The sequence below is a fragment of the Bos indicus x Bos taurus genome, chromosome 12 (genome assembly GCF_003369695.1).
Source record: "Bos indicus x Bos taurus breed Angus x Brahman F1 hybrid chromosome 12, Bos_hybrid_MaternalHap_v2.0, whole genome shotgun sequence".
NCBI classification, from domain to species: domain Eukaryota; kingdom Metazoa; phylum Chordata; class Mammalia; order Artiodactyla; family Bovidae; genus Bos; species Bos indicus x Bos taurus.
In genome coordinates this window covers 29,472,872-29,491,986 of record NC_040087.1, presented here as the reverse complement: position 1 = coordinate 29,491,986, position 19,115 = coordinate 29,472,872, and the positions used below count along the sequence as shown (strand labels likewise).

Sequence of the window (19,115 nt, the reverse complement as noted above, 5' to 3'; positions counted from 1 at the left end):
CACACCATTGCCTCCAGACATCTTTTTCAAACAATTGTAGCAGCTGTTGTAAGGGCAGATGGCCATACAGGTCCCAGGCACTCAAGGTCAGACCTCCGGGAGAGCATTCACCTTTTCTGGTCTAAAGACAGCAAACATTCAGCACCTGCTTCTCTGTCTCACCCACATCTTACTGGCATCCCTAGGGCCTGGCACTGGTCTTCACTTGATGTTCAGCAAGTGGGTGGATGCTACATGTCCACGTGGAAGATACTGGTGTTCAGAGGGTGCTTGGTGCAGTGAGAGGCACAGAGCGGGCATCCAAAAATATAAGGAAATAGGAATGAAAATATGGGCGTGACCTTCAGGAGGCCACAGGCCGGTGAGCGCAAGCACTTGGTCCTGCCTCCTTCCTGGGAGGCAACAGTGGGTTGAAGTTTCCGGGGGAGGCGGGCGCGTGTGTGTGTGTTTGTGTGTGTGTGTGGAGGGGTGTGTGTGTGTGGAGGGGTGTGTGTGTTCCACCTGGGGGACTTTGCCAAGGTTCCAATGTAATTTATTTTTTAAATAAGACTTTTGAATAAAATTACACCCTTCCTCTTCCATTATGGTGAACACTTAAACTTACATTTACACAAACTTCAATTAAAAGCCAAATTCCAGGCCTAAGCTATTGGCAACACTCCCTTTCAAAAGAGAATATGAAGTAAATTAGTTGAGCTGATTAAAAACACCTTCATCAAAGTAGAACTGCTGGTGCCAACAATATTAAGAGTTGAATTATTGATTTTTTTTTAATAACAGATGGTACATTAGCAGGGAAGAAAAACGATTCTCCTTCCTCTCCTTCCTTCCTCTGCTGCCCATCCCCCTTTTAGCTTCACTTTGGCGATAAGAAGGGACACTGACCTATTGCTGGCAATCGAGGAAAGGGAGGTGATGGAGCAAGGCAGGAGCGCACGAAGGCAGAGGATGGGGCCCAGGTTAAATGCGAGGAAGGAAAAGGAGAAATGGAGACCGCAGGAAACAGAGGTCGGACCCCTGAAGGAGGCCGCTGTCCCCGCAGAGGGGCGGACACCTCTATCGGCAGCCCGGCCCCGGGGGACCTCCAGGCCACAGCCACGAGCCGGGCGGGCGCTGGAAGCGCGCACAAGGGCGCTCCCGCTACCGGCCGCCAGAGGGCGCGTCCGGAGCCGGCGCGGGGCCGGGGAAGGGAGGAGGGGAGCCGCGGAGACGGGTCAGCCGCGGCGGCAGGGGCGGCGGCGGCGGCAGCGGTGCAGCTCCGCTCCCCGCGCGTCTCCGGTCCCCGCGCCCATATAGGGCGCGCAGCCCCGCCGCTGGGATGCTGCCGCCCGCCCGCCGCGGCCGCCGCCTGGCGCTGCCGGCACTGCTCTCGCTGCTCACCTGCTCCCTGGGTAAGTAGCGGGCGGCCCGGACGCGCACTGGAGAGGCGTGGGCTCCTCGGCTGCAGCCGCCCGCGCCCCGCGTCCGCGCCAGGCGGTCCATCCCTGCCTTGCCCCGCAGGCGCCCGCGCCCCGCCGTCCCGTCCCCGCCGCGCCTGCGGCGGCAGCGCCCTCTCCCGGCGTCCCAGCCGGCCCCGGCTCTCCGGGATCCCGGGACCGCGGGGTGCCCCTGGCCGGCCTCTTTCGGCTCGCTGGGGTCCCGCCGCCGCTCCGGTTCGACTCGCGTCTCAGCAATTCCTTCCGCCGGGAGCGGGCGGCCGGCCGGGCCGCGAGGGCGCGGCGCCCACCCCCACAGGAAGCGCGGAGTGAATGTGCAACTGCGAGAAACTTTGGAGCGAGGGAAGCGGCGGCCGCGGGCCCGCCCCCTTGCCTTCCGCCCGCGTCCCGCCGGCCCTCCGCGCCCCGCGCTGGCGGCGGAGGCTGGAGGCGGGCGGGCCGGCTTTGCGGCCCGGGCTCCCGCGCGCTCTGGCCCGCGTCGCCCGCCCGGCCCGCGCGGTCGGCCAGCGGTGCACCCCCCCACCTCTCCCGGGGCTCCCTGTGGGGTTCTCGCGGAACTGCCCGGGCCCCCTAGGCTGGGGTGTCCACCGGGTCCCAGCCCCTTCTACCGGATCCTTGACCAGGAAGGGAGGACCGGGTGCCCGGCTGGGCCTCTGGGTGTCGGTCGGGGGGCGGGGGAGGCTGTAGGGAGTCTTCCGAACCCTGCATCTTCCTGGGGAAGAATTAGAGAACTCTGCAAACAGTGCTTGTCTGCTGCTGCTGTAATGCCCCTTCCCATTTTTTCTTCCGTGCTCCTCGCAAGAGCATGCCCCCCCTTCCCCCAATAAAATAATGTGATAAAAGTTAAAAAAAAAATTATTGCAATTGACTTTCATGGTTGAGGTGTGTTCAAGTTTGAAACCTTGGAGGAAAAATATTCCTATTAGCGTGCTTGGGGTTGTTGTCATCTCAGACTTTTTGTTTCCAGCCTGTTAAGAGGCAGTGATTTCAGATTTTTAGAAATGGCAGAATGGTGCGATTTCGGAAAAGACGTAGCGTCATCGTGCACTGCTGTTTAGGTAGCCCACCGGAACCTTGGCAGCCGTTTCTACTTGGACTTAAGACTCTCGGAATGAGGACCTTGACTGTGTGCCCCTGGCCTGTCTGTAGCAGTTCAGTAAGTGTGGGAAAAGCCAGTGAAATTAATTGGTAATTGTTCACACGCGTGATTAAGTAACAATGTAATTAAAAATGTTTGGGCACCTTGGGCTGCGAAGGCTGTAATTGGCGGTGGGGACGCTACTGAACTTGGCGGGGATCTGCTTTAGCAGAAGAGTGCATCGCTGGGGTGGGGGCGCCCGGAGAGGAGGGGAGGTTGGAGGGACGATGAGACTCCCGGCTGCATCAGTTGGCCTGCTGCCTGGACGTTTTGCACCTCACCAAATGGGGTGGGTGGGAGCTGAAATTGGCGTTCTATTTATAGCTCTGCACTTTGTAACTGCTGTACTGGGAATGTAATATTTGTGTGTAATATATTCACTATAGGGGCTGAAGTGCACACTTGTGTTGCTCTGTGGATTTGTTTTTCACTGCAGGAAAGGGAATGTCTGCACTGGATAATATATTACCCGACATTCAGAATGAACTAAAATGTCCACACGTTCTTAAAAGATGTGTTTTAGCCTTGTGAAATTGTCAGATAAGCACAATAAATAAGATATAAGACCTATTAAAAGGTCCCTGTGAAACATTTGGTTTTGTGAAGGGGATTTCATGGTCGGTATAGACAGGAAGCTGTGTTCTTCCAAATCTGAAGTAAATCACGAGTTCCTTTTACTGCGTTCTGCTTTGATGTTGTGGAAGGACAGGGAGAAATAGAAAGGTGTGGTACCCAGCCTTCATATGTCTTGAAATCAGGGTTCTTGGACTCTTGTTGAAATAGAGAACATGATAGGCTTCCAAGGCATGAGAACAATTCAGACAGTATAAAAATACCTGAAATATTCCCTGGTTAGTGGACTTGACTGTGTATACTTTAGTTCTCACACAAGCGTAGTGTATTCATTTAAGCTTTCAGAGAAGTCAACAAGAACATTTATTTTAAACCCAGATGGTTATACAGACAAAAGTCACTGCAACTTCAGTTCTAAAGTCCAGAGCCAAGACCAGACTCAGAAGATTTATTCATGCCTCTGGGTCAGCCACTATGTGGCTTCTCCTTGCTTTGAGTCTCGGTTTTTTTCCTATAAAACGGGAGGCATAGACTTGATAAAATACTAGAACTTTGTCATCTCTTACAGTGTCAACTGGTTTTCTTGTGGCAGAGTCTATCCACTATCCCCCAAACCCTTAGTTTTTTCCTGATTCGAAAAACCTCTTAGGGGTCCCCAGGCCCCAGGCCAGGGGCTGGTACTAGGCTGCACAGCAGGAGATAAATACCTGGTGAAGCTAAAATCATCCCCCCCCCGACCCCCCGCCAGGGAAAAATTGTCTTCTACAAAACTGGTCCCTGGTACCAAACAGTTGGTGACCACTGTCTTAGATAATCAGCAGTGTTACAGACTGAGTTTTGTCCTTCAAATACATATATTGAAGCATTGATCCTCAATATGACTGTATTTGGAGATGTGCCTTTAAGGGGGTAATTAAAGTGGCTCTGTTGTAAAGAATCCGCCTTCCTAGGCAGGAGATCAGGGTTTCTTCCTGGGTCGGGCAGATTCCCATGGAGAAGGGAATGGCAGCCCACTCCAGTATTTTTCCCTGGAGAATCCCATGGACAGAGGAGCCTGGTGTGCTACAGTCTATGCATTAACAAAACAGTGGGACAGGACTTAGTGACTAAACAACAGCACAACAAGGTTAAAGGAGGTCATAAGGGTGGGGCTAATCTAGTAGGACTCTAAGAGGTAGAGACTCCAGAAATGCCCACAGAGAAAAGGCTGTATGTGGACACGGGGAGAGCTCATCCAGCTTCAAGCCAAGGACAGAGGTCTCAGCAGAAACCAACACTGCTGTCTCCATGGTCTTGGACTTCTGGCCGCCAGAAGTGTGAGAAATAAGTTTCTGTTGTTTAAGCCCTTGCCCACCCCACCCCCCCATAGTTTCTATTATGGCAGCCCTAGCAGCCCTTGCCGACAAAGGTCTGTCTAGTCAAAGCTATGGTTTTTCCGGTAGTCATGTATGGATGTGAGAGTTGAACCATAAAGAAAGCTGAGCGCTGAAGATTTGATGCCTTTGAACTGTGATGTTGGAGAAGACTCTTGAGAGTCCCTTGGACTCCAAGGAGGTCAAACCAGTCAATTCTAAAGGAAATCAGTCCTGAATATTCATTGGAAGGACTGATGCTGAAGCTGAAACTCCAGTACTTTGGCCACTTGATGAGAAGAACTGACTCATTGGAAAAGACCCTGATGCTGGCAAAGATTGAAGGCGGGAGGAGAAAGGGACGACAGGGGATGAGCTGGTTGGATGGCATCACTGACTCGATGGACACGAGTTTGAGCAAGCTGCAGGAGTTGGTGATGGACAGGAAGCCTGCCGTGCTGCGATTCATGGGGTTGCAAAGAGTCAGGCACGACTGAGCCACTGAACTGAGCACACTAATAATACAGGGGATAAGGGGAAGGGTGGAGGAGCGGTGGCGGCAGCAGTGTGTCTGGTGGAAAGACATCTTCAGCGGCCCTTGCAGACAGGGGTCGCCAGTGAGCTGTCTGCAGGGAGTTCTGAGTGCGTCTCTTGGTAAAGTTTATTAAAAATGACTGACCCGGCAGTGGTGCAGGCCTTCTGCCGTTTCCTCCTCCTTGTTGCCTGTTATGTGAATCTGATGGCTGGAGCTGCGGTGGCCATCTAGTGACCATGAGGTGACCTTGAAGACAGAACTGGTAGTTACAATGATGGAGCAGAAACGATGGTACCACCTGGGTGCCAGGTAGATGTGGAGCACTGTGCCAGCCCACCGTTGCCTATTTCCACACATGTATTGCATGAGATAACAATCTGTCTTGTTTAAGCCTCAGTTGTTGGGTTTTTTTTTTACCTACATGCAGCCAAACCTAATTGTAATTGATACATCTGTGAAGAAGCTTATTTGAACCAATGATAATAGATAGTAGCATTTGTCTTTCTTATCCCTGTTTCTACTGAGTCACGATTATATTTCTTAGCACCTGCCAAAATCAGGGATGATTTTCCACTCTGAGCCAGGTCTTGCTTGGATTCTTTTCATGGCAGCGAATCAGACACGTTAGGACCCCAAGAGTCACACCTGGCTCCAGGTTGCTTTGTGCTCTTCTGTTTTGGATTTTTAAGCCCTTCTCTTATTTCTTCAGCATTACTCAGATATTACCGGCACAGATTTTAACTGTCTGGGTGGATTCTTTGTTGTTGGACACCAAGCTGGTGTGGCCCCCTTGGTCACCAGCTTGATCCAGGAGTTTGCCTGTAGCCAGTATTCAGGCTCTTGGGATGAGGGTGTGGAAGCAGAGGGAGGAAGAGCAGCTGTGTCAAATGTGGGTAGAGGAGGGGAGGAGATGTCCTGACCCTTGTGTTCAGTGTTTCTGAGGGAAACACTGTGGGCCTGGTACTTAAGTCATAATTATTGACCTCATTTGGACCATTAGGGGCCAGCTTTTTTTGCTTTTCATTAGAAACATTATTTATAATAGTTTACAGATGTTACTTGAGAAACCTACATGCAGGTCAGGAAGCAACAGTTAGAACTGGACATGGAACAACAGACTGGTTCCAAATAGGAAAAGGAGTATGTCAAAGCTATATTTTGTCACCCGGCTTATTTAACTTATATGCAGAGTACATCATGAGAAACGCTGGGCTGGAAGAAGCACAAGCTGGAATCAAGATGGCTGGGAGAAATAACCTCAGATATGCAGATGACACCATCCTTATGGCAGAAAGTGAAGAGGAACTCAAAAGCCTCTTGATGAAAGTGAAAGAGGAGAGTGAAAAAGTTGGCTTAAAGCTCAACATTCAGAAAACGAAGATCATGGCATCTGGTCCCATCACTTCATGGGAAATAGATGGGGAAACAGTGGAAACAGTGTCAGACTTTATTTTGGGGGGCTCCAAAATCACTGCCGATGGTGATTGCAGCCGTGAAATTAAAAGATGCTTACTGCTTGGAAGGAAAGTTATGACCAACCTAGACAGCCTATTAAAAAGCAGAGACATTACTTTGCCAACAAAGGTCCGTCTAGTCTAGTCAATGATTTTTCCTGTGGTCATGTATGGATGTGAGAGTTGGACTGTGAAGAAAGCTGAGTGCTGAAGAATTGATGCTTTTGAACTGTGGTGTTGGAGGAGACTCTTGAGAGTCCCTTGGACTGCAAGGAGATCCATCTGGTCCTGGGATTTCTTTGGAAGGAATGATGCTAAAGCTGAAACTCCAGTACTTTGGCCACCTCATGCGAAGAGTTGACTCATTGGAAAAGACCCTGATGCTGGGAGAGATTGGGGGCAGGAGGAGAAGGGGACGACAGGATGAGATGGCTGGATGGCATCACTGACTCGATGGACGTGAGTTTGAGTGAACTCTGGGAGTTAGTGATGGACAGGGAGGCCTGGTGTGCTGCAATTCATGGGGTTGCAAAGAGTCAGACACGACTGAGCGACTAAACTGAACTGAACAGACGTTACAGATTTTTAGTTCCTTGAGGCAGTACCAAGGGCTTCCCTGGTGGCCCAGATGGTAAGGAACCTGCCTGCCAATACAGAAGACCTGGGTTTGATCCCTGGGTCGGGAAGATCCCCTGGAGAGGGACATGTCAACCCACTCCAGTATTCTTGCCTGGGAAATCCCATGGACAGAGGAGCCTGGAGGGGGACTACAGTCCATAGGGTCGCACAGAGTTGGACACAACTGAGGGGCTGAGCGCGCACACACACACCTTTCCCAGTATAAAGGAGAAGTCACAGTAGGTGTCAGGGATTCATTAGACCTCTTGACTGAGTCTCCCTTAAGGCCACGTCTCAGAGGTCTGATCACTAAGCTGCTTCCAGAGAAACCAGGTAAGGGCTGATTTGAACTACCAGAACATGTTAGTAAGTTTTACATAGTATTAAAGGGAAAAACCAAACTCAGTTTCTTCATCTGTTCAGAAGGTGTTGAGCATGTAGTATGCGCCAGACACTGGGGTTGTTGCAGGAAGAACCCGATATAGCCTGTCTCTACCCTCATGGGGCTTGCAGTCTCGAAAGGGAAGGTGACACTGAACAGGAGCACCAGGGGCAGGACCGTGGTCTGTGCTGTGGTGGCGTCCAGGGCGCTGTGACAGGTGTTTCAGGGACATTGTTCCGTCGCTCAGTCGTGTCCGACTCTTTGTGACCCCATGGAGTGTAGCCCTCCAGACTCCTCTGTCCGTGGGATTCTCCAGGCAAGAATATTGGAGTGGGTTGCCATGCCCTCCTCCAGGGGATCTTCCCCACCCAGGGATCAAACCCACATCTCTTGTGTCGCCTGCATTGCAGGCGGATTCTTTACTGCTGGGCCACCAGGAACTGATGAGGCTTTACTGGAAATCTGGAGCTGAGGTTCTCGATGGGGAGTGGGGGTGGGGGCGGTCATCTTGCCCCCTCAGGGAATCCTTGTCCATACGGAGAGATTTCAGGACTGTCACAGGGGGTGGTTTGGCAGGGGCACTGCTGAGCAACCCATAGTGCCATGGGACATCCCCTTCCCCCCTCAAAGAATCAGCTTTCCAGTCCAAACGGGCAATAACGCCAGGCTGAGAAGCCCTGACGTTTCTCAAGGCAGGGCCTTGGATCTCAGACCTGAAGGGGAAGCAGAGCTCAGCTACCATGGGGAGGATGGAGGGGGCCAGGACAAGGCTCTGGCTGGAGGAAGCTGGTGGAGAAAGGGCGGGACTGGACAGGGGAGCGGGCTGGAAGGTCCATGGGGGCCTTGCAGACCAGCATGGAGATTTTGGACTCGGTCCTTAGAGTGGTGGGGAGCTGTTGCAGGGCTGTCATAGGGAGTGATGTGATTTGACTTAACGTGTTAAGAAACTCAAGCTGGTGGTTCTGTAGAGCAGGGATGGGCGGGGGCTGGTGTGGACGTGGGGGACGAGTGAGGAGGCTACCAGAGTCAACCTGGCGAGAGCTGATTAAGAGTCAGAGGTGCGGTGGTTGACTGGTCAAGTGGGCCGAGAGGAGGGCCAAGGATGAGTCACAGGCTCCCGCTCTGAGTGTAGGTGGAGAGCAGAGCTGTTTACTGATACAGGATCTGATGGAGAAGGACCAGATGTGGTCAAAGGGAAAAATTGTTTTATTGTAGTTAAATATATATATAGCATAAAATGAATCATTTGAACCATTTTTAAATGTACAGTTCGGTGGCATGAAGTATCCAGACGGTTTTCTAAAGTTTGCTTTTAATTTTAGGGGGAGGCAAAGATGAGTTCTGTTTGGACAGGTTGAGTTTGGGATGCCTGTGAGATGCTCAGGTACCATGTCCAGTAGCAGTGAGATCCACTGAGGGTCTGGACCTCAGAGGAGAGGTCTGCACCAGAGAGATTTAAGGGGAAATTTGAATTCATTTCTTTCTTTTTTTTTTTAAAAGAAGAGAGCCTTGATTGACAACATAAACTTATTTAAACATTTATTAATACTAATAATGTCTGTGTAATAAAATTGGAGAAGCCAACAGGCTTTATCTGTAAAGCTGACCTGATGTAGAGCAGCAGGTTTAACCAAAACAAATGAGTTAAAGTATCATCAAATACGATTTGAATGCATCTCAACTAGAGCAGTGCCAGTCTCTCCTAGGGATACAACTTACTTTCACTCCTAAAGGAATATTTTATGATCTTACAAGGTGATATGTTTTGGTTTACATCATTGCTTCCCATAAGAAGCTCAAGGCTCTTTACACATCACACTGAATTTATCTTCTCCAGATCCTCGAGGGTGGATAGGCAGGAGCTTGTTTGTCATTTATGAAATGAAGGAAGCAAAGGAAGATAAATGGCCAAACCCAGTTGGGGGAAGGGAAAAATAAAAAAAGACAGGCGTTCTGTTGCTTTGAGTGGGTGTCAGACTTCAGCACACGTGGGAACACTTCAGGGTTTTAAAGAGTCTCCTTTGTTAAAATGCAGATTTCTGGGTTCCAGCTCCAGCTTTTGCTGGTTCAGGAGAGCTAAGACAGGGCCCCGGGGATCTGTGTCTTTAACAGGGCGCCAGGTGAGTTGTGTCTGCTGGCACGTTGCAGAGCCCTGTTGGGACCACCCTGGCCCCCAGGTCTGAACTGGGACTGTCACTGGTGGTTCCCGTGCACATCTGTAGAATGTAAAGGTGATTGCTGGTTGCTTTGTCTTTTAAGGTGCAGTAAGGAGCTGTTACGGGGAAAGCAGAGTGTGGAGTTGAGGCCTGATACTTGGCATTCAGGGGCTCTGCCTTCTTGGGAAGGGAATGAGAAACCCCAGAATTGGAACTCAGAAGTCTTCCTCTGGTTCCAGTATTGTTTGGCAGATTTATAGATGCTACTGAAGGGACTCTAGTACCTGGAGCGTGAGTCTCAAAACCTGAAGTAGTGGGCTGTTGGATCAAAGGTTTTTGGACTATAGATGAGTTCCTGGAATGTCTCAGACTGTGGGTACCATGGATTCAGCGACACTGACCGGTGTGCTTTTGGGGACCCACTTGTTTTGTGCTGGGTCTTCGTTGCCACACAGGCTTTTCTCTGGTTGGGGGCTCCTCGTTGTTGCAGTGCACGGGCTTCTCATTGCGGTGGCTTCTCTTGTGACCGCTCCCCGGCTTCAGAGCACAGGCTCGGTAGTTGTGGCCCTTGGGCTTAGCTGCTCTGTATGTGGGATCTTCCCGGATCAGGGATTGAACCTGTGTCTCCTGCATTGGCCGGCGGATTCTTTACCACTGAGCCACCAGGAAGCCCTGGGACCCACATTTTATATTTCAAAACTAAGATAGTAGAAGTCAGGCATTAAACGAGCCTGGCAGTTGACTGCTGAATGTTCTCCAGCAGTGTAAAGGGAGTTAGACGGAGCTCTGACTTCCTGTGTTTGCATGTTAGCTCTCCCGGACCCCTTCCGGGTGTTCTGGGGAGTGGGGTGTGTGCACAGGGTTCTTCTGCCCTCACCCACGACTCCGCCTGTGGAGCCTGCTTATGACTTCGTCGCCAAACTCTGTTTGAGTTGGAGTTTGCTTCTTTTCAGATCCTGAGTGGCATATGGGTTTTCATATCATCTGTTTAAATGAGATATGAATCAAAGAAGCAAGAGATCTTTTCCTTCCTAAAATATATAATTCTTTCCTTTTTCTCTTTTCCCCCCTCTGTTTATTGTCCTTCCTGTACATATGCTAACCCTCTGGCATGCGGAGTATATTGGTCCTGGCAAATGTCGCTGCCGAGTGAGGGAAAGTCTGTGTTCCAGACTCCATTTCCCGCTGATTTCTGTGAGGAAACAAGGGAACGTGTTTCAGATGGAGTGAGATCCAGTGTGGGCAGCGGGGGGCTCAGGCAGGAGGAAAGTGGGGTCTTTGTGCTCCCTGCCATGGGGGAGCCTTGCCTCTCCTGACTTCTCCCAACTGGCTGCATCCTTTGAAAAGATTGGGAATCCCATGGAACACAGCGAAGAGGTTCCTGACCCTGAATGTTCTCTACCCGCCGTGGTGTTGGAATGGCGCTGGTGTCGTCCCCAAAGCAGGGGATCTCTTTTCCCAAGAGTTTGCTGTTTATATTTGGTCCCTGAGCAAAAGTCTCTAGCTCTTCTGTCCGTCCTTCTCAGGTGCCCTTAAGGAGAGGGCTCAGAAAACACCTCACACGCCTGCCTTCTCTCTGCCTGGCCACGCCTTTCTGTCTCCTTGGCAGTTAGTCCCTGAGATGTTGGGGTTCCCCTGCTCCCATCTTGAGCACCCAGCTTTGTGGCTCTGGTTCCACCACGCCACGGAGACACTGAATATGCCTCTGCACACTGGGGACCAGGCCACGATGGGGGTGTTGCCACTTGAATCCCCTGTAGCAGCTCGGGAAACGGGGAACCACGTTGAGTTTTCCCACAGTCTGCTCGCTGTCCTTTATCCCGTAGCATCTGAATGGCACCCCAGGCTTACCCTGTCGCTTGGATCCGAATCCTGGAGTCATCTGTGCTCGTCTCCCCGTCGGCCCTTCCCTGCCCTCATCCACTCGTGGGGTCCGTCTCCAGACCTGGAGATGCTGCTGCTTCAACACCTCAGCACGACTCTGGCTCCCCACCTGCTGTGCCCAGGAGTCGCCTCACCTTCATTAGGTCCCTTAGCTCTCAAAGTCTGGCTCCAGCTCCCTTCTGGCTGGTGTGTGTGTGTTTGTCTCTCCACAGCCCAACCCACACGCTGTCTCTGGAAACTGGTCTCAGGCACAGCTTTCAGCATGGCATCCCCCTTCTCAAAAGCCTCAGAAAGCTTTCGGTGGCACTCAGAGTAAGACCGGACTGACCCCTTTCAGGATATGGCCCTGCCATTCCAGCCTCACCCCTGGCCCCAGTCACACAACACCCCCACCCTGGCCCCCGCCAAGGTGTCCATGCCCAGGTCACTCCTCCCCGCCCCCCAGGTGCCCATGCTCTGGGCGCGCTGGACGGTTGGATGTGCTTTGTGTGCAGAAGCCTGTTTCCAGGCCTCCTCCTCTTGTGCTTGGAGCCTCTGCTGCCCTGCTTGGTGCTTTGCCCTCCCTCCTTCTCAGGGGCTCCCTGGGCGGTGGTGCCGTCAGAGCGCGCCCATCTGCCCTTGGCAGTTGACACAGGACTTGTCTGTGGGGTTAGACCTCCTTGGGGAGCCGCTGCTTTGTCATCGTCACCCAGCTCCTAGCATAAAGCCTGGTGCTTAACTCAGGCAGCCCCTCTTTGATTTTCTGTTGAACACGCGAAAGCATACATTAATAAAGATACTGACAGTGGCTGCTCACACCCAGAGCCCCCAGCACGTGCCAGGCAGGCCCCATTCTGAGCCCGTGTGGTGTGTTGCGTGGCCTCACCCATGGGCTCTTCAGCTGCCTTGATTCTGCCCTTCTGTCCTCAGCCCCGCACAGTCACCGGCGCTCCATGTGGGGTGTCCCCCGCCCCCACGTCCGCAACCCTGGAGACAGTGGCTTTGTGAGAGGAGCGTGAGGAATGCAGGTGCTTGGGCAGACGCCTTTGTTTCTCTTCCGTCTGCTGCCAGGGATTATCTTCAAAGCAGGTCGGGGAACCAGTTAAATTGGCTGCAGGCCTTGCATCCCGGAGTCCAGGCCCCTTCGGAGGAGCTGGAATTAAACCTGGAAGCCCTAGGGAGCCGGGGCTGCCTGGGGCGGGGTTTGCCACTGAATCCTGTTATGTGAAGTAGGTCACAGCAGAGAACGGACCAGGGGAAGCCCTGAGCCTGGGGGCGCCAGGGGTGGGTTCTGTCCCAGACAGCTGGGGTGGGGGCCCAGGACCGCCTGGTCCCATGGTGCTCGTTTATTTCCTCCACGGACACCTCCTGAGCCTTCAGTCCTGCTGAACCTTCGCTAAACCCTTTCTGCCCATCCCACAGGTCTCCCATCCTGGCAGCTCACCTCTGAGGGGGCCACTTAGCCTCTTGGTGCTTTCCATGTTTGGTATTTAATTTGGTTTCTGTGATAAAGGTTACAGGGAGAGTTTGGGAGGGTGAGTTGGGTACAGGAACAAAGCAGAGACGGGAGGCTCAGGGGTCTTCTCTTGCCTGGGCTGATCCTGCTTCCTCCCTCCCCTGGGGGGATGGACGGAAGACAGTTGATTAGTGTTGCTTAAATTCATCGCAATTAATTCCTCTCCTGTTTCTTACACTCTAGGGCCGAGGCTAGCCTATAAATCTCAGGCCCGGGATCGCTGTAAAATTTGATGTATCTCTCGGGGTAGATGTGCTCACACACATTCATTGGCTTGAATTATCTAAAGTTATCATGAGAAAGGTCTTATTTCTATTGCCTGCCCTGATTTGCACTTTAAATATAGTTCCCTGTAGCAGTTACAGGAATGCATGTTGAAGATAGAAAAGGGAAAATTACTTTTTAAACAGCCGCTTAGCATAGAAGAGCATGATTTACCTTTTAGAATATTTCTCCAAGTGTGCATTAAGACCAAGCTTTCAAGAATATTTTTTCCCCCCACTGAATCTGGAAATTAGTATGAAGCCAAACAGCAAACACTGAGCCCCTGGCAGCCACCCCTCCTTGCTGGGGTCTCTGCCTCCCTCCTGCTGTGGGAGAGTCCCACTCTGTATTCTTGTTACGGTTGTCGAAGGTGACAGATAATTTCTTACCTCACTCGCTAATTTTTCTCACTTTCTCCTCTGTCAGCACCGTTTTTTTCCTGCATTTCCACAAAGTGCAAAAGCTGGGATTTTGTTGGTAAGGTGTTAGTCGCTGAGTTGTGTCCTACTCTTTGTGACCCATGGATTCCTGTGTCCATGGGATTTCCCAGGTAAGAATACTGGAGTGGGTTGCCATTCCCTTCTCAGGGGATCTTTCTGGACTAGGGATTGAACCCAGGTCTCCTGCGTTGCAGGCAGATTCTTTACCATCTGAGCCAACAGGGAAGTTGGTAGGAATTCTGTCAGTGATTCATTATTTTATATTTGGATTTGTTAACGAGATAGCGTATCCTGTGCCTTCAAAATGCATTTGGTTCCTTGATGATTTGCTTTATTTAGATTATGGAAATGCAAAGATAAAACCAACTAGTGTTTTTCTTAATATTCATCTAACGGGGATTATCTTGCCATGTTCTGATTTGCTCTTATGCGTACAAGTAACTGCATTTCTTATGTTATTGCTTTAAATATTATATAATTTATTTCTGTCATGGGAAAAAGGAGTTTTTAATTTCATAGAGTGATGGAGAGAAATAAGTTTTGTCACTTGTTTTTAAAGGGTATTTTAACTTTTTGTTGTCATTTAGTGGCCGAGTCATCTCCAGTTCTTTGGGACTCCATAGACTGTAGCCCACCAGGCTCCTCTGTCCATGAGATTCTCCAGGCAAGAATACTGGAGTGGGTTGCTATGCCCTCCTCCAGGGGATCTTCACGGCCCAGGGATTGAACCGCGTCTCCTGAATTAGCAGGTGGAGTCTTTACCACCTAAGCCACCTGGGAAGCCAGTATATTTTTTGCAGAGAATTAAAATCTAGTTTACCCTTCCCTCAGTTAAGCCTTGCTGAATAAAAGTATGGTGTTTTTATTCCATAAAGACAAGGAGGATTTGTGGAATTCACTTGATTTATGGGGAGCATCTTTCCTGAAGGTAATTCTTACTTTATACAGTAACACTGTCAGCTAACATTAGCTGCTTGTTGATGAAAGGTGATGTGTTAGTAGTATTTAGAACCAATGCATACTAAAGACACTTTTTCTTCAGTACAGAGTCTGTTCTGAAGGGCAAGGGCTTTTGTGTTGACACACTCTTCTTTTTCATAAGGCTACCTGGCCTTGGCAGAAAAATGAGGTTAAGACTAACCCTGCTTATTAGCTGAGGAGTCACTGAATTTGTTACATTGGGAAGGTTATTTTTTCTTGATAAAAGGAAATTCTAATCCAGAGAGCTTTGACTGTCTGTGCTCGGAATTAGGCATCCATGAGGTTGGGGGAGGGCTTCCCCTGGTGGCTGCATGGTAAGGAATCCCTCTGCAAAGCAGGAGCCACAGGAGAGTCCGGAAGATTCCTTGGAGGAGGGCATGTCAACCCACTCCAGTATTCTTGCCTGGGAAATCCCATGGACAGACAAGCCTGATGGGCTACAGTTGGACATGACTGAAGCAACTTAGCATGCCATGCACAGGGTTGGGGGAGATGGATTTTTGAGGCTCAAGAATCCTGTATTAGATCGACCACAGTTTTTACATCCCATAGGTTGACACACTGTTTCATTTTCTAGAATTCTGTGATGCTGAGGGGTGTTGATGTGTTGCAACCTCCCTGTAAGATGTTTATTAATCCATTTTTGGGATCTTCTTGAGGGTTTTAAATGTGTTTGCTAGTTTAGAGATAAGTAAAACAAAACCGAAATATTAAATACCCAGAAGCAGAATGTAAATGGTGTTTGATGTTAAATCTCTCCTCCCTTCTTAGAACTTTGTGAATGATTTGGGCTTTGCATTTGTCTTGGGGGGTGTGTGTGTGTAAAAAGTGAATTAGGCATCGATCTTAGTGACCATGAATTCAGTGGGGGCACTAAAGTCCTTTGTTCTCCGGGGTTGGCAATGTCAGTGTAAGGAGACAGCCCTTGAATGATGGTTCGGGAAGACTTTCATTCGATAAATATTTATTGACTTTCTTCCGTGTGCTGCCCCTGTCGTAGGGGGCAAATAGTACATAAAACCACATTCTTGCCTTCATGAAGCTTACATTAAACTAACATAGAAGACAAGCAATAAACAAATAGCTATAGACGGTGTCAGTGGTGGTAAGCGCTCTGGAGAAGAATAAAGCAGAGTGAAGGGTGGGGAAGGGGTGTCGGGGTCAGGGGACACTGCACTCTCCAGAGCCTCGTACAGTGCTACCTGGGATCTCAGTGCCCACAGAGAGGTTCATCTGGATTTTACCTGCCTTCTGAAATGTCATCCTGGAAGTGGAAGTGATTAAACCACGTTAGTCATTTGCTTCCGAGTGTGAATATGTTTTAGATTTGAGGCAGTGGGTGTCTGGGACTGGGGTGGGAGGATTCCAAGCATCAGGATGGGTGGTCCTGTCTCCTGCTTCTGAGCAGGGTCTTCTCCGTTACCTAGAATCCTGTCTTGCCCACCCCCACGCGCCTTGCACTGCTCTGTTGTTCCCTGGAATTGTCTGGCCATCCCTTCCTACCTTCCTGCGCCACAGCATTGTTTTCTCTTGGGAACGCTAATTGGAGAAAGCAGACTCTGAAATGCTTCCTCTTAGCTTTTCAGGAGAAACGCACTGTAAAGTTAAGGTATTATGGTTTTGTCTGGTTAACCTTCCTGACTGGTTTATTATTTTACTTCCTATTTCCCACGTGTTACTGTCAGATTATTATTATTATTTTAATGTAGAGCCTAGATATGTCTCTGGGGATATCTTTGTCTATATGGGCTCCGACTCAAGGTCATTCTAAATGGGGAATGATTCTACTTCCTCTCTCTCCCCTGGCGCCATGGCTTTAGCCGGGTTCTGGTAACTCTCCCCACGTGCCTGGAGGAGCCTCTGTACCACCGCACTGACCCGAATCCACGGAGGCGGACAGCTTGCCCCAGATTTCGCTCCGCTGCCCGCCGGGCTCTGACAGGGATGTGAGAGTGGGAATTTGCACTTCTTCCTGGTGGAATCTCAGCAATTCCCCTTTGCTTTGGAAGGCACCAGAATTCAGGTTTCTAGGAAGTTGTACTCTGTATGCCTCTGTCTTGTGGTTTATAGCTACAGATACAAATGGTATCCTCTTTAGATGTAGTGTTTCCTTCGCTGGGAACCTGAGCCTGTTGACTTCACACCAGTGGATGCTCTTAGGTCTGGAGAAAGGCGGCCTTCGGTACTAGTTTGCAGCAATGCAGCTGCTTTTAAAACGAGCAAAATTTATTCTGTTAAAGTATAATTTTTTTTTCCATTTTAAGCAAAACTGTTGAATATGAGAATGAATCTTAATTGCTGATTTTAATGTACAAATGTTTCTTATTTCTCCCTTCCCCCCTAGCTTTTGCTTTGGTTTCTGAAGATGTGAAGAAAGAGGCCAGACAGTCTAAGGTACTAATTCTAAAACCAAATCTATTCTTGCTGTCTGAGATTTGTCTGTCTTTTCTTTAATGGGAGCTATAATGATTTCATCTTTCAATGAATTAATGAAATGTTGGTCAACATTGGTTTTTGAATCCACAGCAGCAACTCACATAGCCTTGCTTAAAAAAAAAAAAACCTTTATTAAGGCAGATCCACTTGGTTTTAAATTTTATCTTAAGAAAAAAGGTGTTCGGATATGGAGCTAGACATTTTAGAAGTCTTAACTTGGATACTGTAGATTTTTTCTGGTCTTTCCACGTCTTAGGTTGTTGTTCAGTGGCCCAGTCGTGTCTGACTCTTTGAGACCCCATGGACTTAATCTTGGACCTAGTTTTCCCAGCCTATGAAACGTGTGCTGTGTCGGGGTCACAAGTCCCTGAGTGCTCCTCACCTTGAGGTGACATTATGTGAAAGGGCATCTTGGGGACTGGCTGAGACCCCAAAGGTGACCACCAGGCTCCTTGTAGAGTCAGAACCTGAAATGAAGACGTGGGGGACCCATGGCGGGGGAACAGCATTTTTTCAAATCTCAGAGCTGCTCCTCTCCCATCACTGGTTGCATTCAAGAACTGCATCTAACTTTTGCCATTTGGGGTTGCATTAGATCAGTTTAGCATTTGAGAAAGAGAATATTTTTTAAAATATGAGTTGTTTTTGTTGCATTAATTAAGGCTCAGTTGACTCTCTTTTTTGCCCCACAATTAGTATAAAAGTGTTTTTAAATAGAATGTTTCTTTTACCAACAGAGTGTGATCTGTTCTAACTATACCATGGGGTTCCCACACAAGGGAAATGAGGATAATAATTCCTTATGGTTTTATGATTCTTTATGGTTAATAAAGCATTTCAGACGTTTAATTTGGTTTGCTTTTCTCAGTGGTCGTGTTATTGCTAAGCAAAGCAGATACTCGCATACAGAGCAGAGAAAATACTTGCTTAGAGAAGTGAGTTGATCGAGGTCACTTGAGTATTAAAAGGTGAGGTCAGAATCCACTTGCAGACTCCGTGAATTTTTCATGCTGTATTTTTGTATTACGTTGTCCTGTGTATTGTCACGTGTTTGTTTGGCTATAATGAAGCTCATTATGAATTTAAGGGTTATTAATAGGGAATTAAAATTTTGTATAATAGATTTAGGAATTATAGCACATACTTTCAAATATAGGTTTTTACTCATCTTTCCAAAAGAAGAAATACGTATATTTTTGGCCTTAAATACATATATGAATATAAGTAGAGATAAGGTAAGTCCTATATCTTAGTGTCATTTTTTTCATGCAAAGGTATTAAAGTCCTTGAAAAGTGTCATTAACCCCATCTGTGCTTGGCTACAGAGCCAAAAAGCCATTAATCCCCTGAGGAGAGGCAGTGATGAAATGTCTACTGTAGCCCATGCCAAGGCTGGGAGACGGAGGAGAATCGATTTGTCCAAGGTTGTCTGAAGTCTGTCTGTAGATGAACCTGAGACAGGACTTAAGGCCCTTGACAGTAATCATGCTCACTGGGGTGTCCTTGGCGTATCACCCTCAGCACACCTGGGAGCCGTCATTGTGGCCCAGAAGGCCGCCCTCCTTCCTGCTCACCCCACTGCTCATTGTAGTCAAGGGCCCTGGTTCCCTAGAACCAGGCCAGTCCTGCTCAGAGCTGGGGGCCTTCCCCAAGTCACTCAGCTTCCCTGGTTGGTGTCAGGAGGCTCCTCACGGGAATCCTGAGGCAGCCGTCACCCTGCTGTCCCGGCCGGGGCCTGCCCTCTGGCCCAGGTGCATCTCCTGGCTCCCCGGGCCCTGGCTCTGCTGAATTCTGGCCCACCTCGGCTTTCCGTGGAGCCTGCCCTTCCCAGCTCATGCTATGCATGGCCTCAGCCAAGCTCTGAGGGTGACTTCGACCTGCCTTCCATCCTGTGCTGGCCTGTGACACTGGGCCCTGTGGGACATAGGCGTGGAGCCAGGCTCTGGAGCCAGACTGCTGTGGTTCACGGTC

The 19,115-nt window shown here is 49.6% G+C and overlaps 1 protein-coding gene across 1 annotated transcript in view; it reads left to right on the top strand.

Moving 5' to 3' along the window:
* Window positions 1–1,041: 1,041 nt before the first annotated feature.
* Window positions 1,042–19,115, top strand: part of B3GLCT (beta 3-glucosyltransferase) — a 118,157-nt gene continuing 100,083 nt past the window's right edge. The window contains exons 1-2 of the mRNA XM_027557475.1: window positions 1,042–1,391; window positions 17,053–17,102. Coding sequence (XP_027413276.1) covers window positions 1,319–1,391; window positions 17,053–17,102 — 123 coding nt within the window. The 5' untranslated portion in view covers window positions 1,042–1,318. The remainder of the gene's footprint in view (window positions 1,392–17,052; window positions 17,103–19,115) is intronic.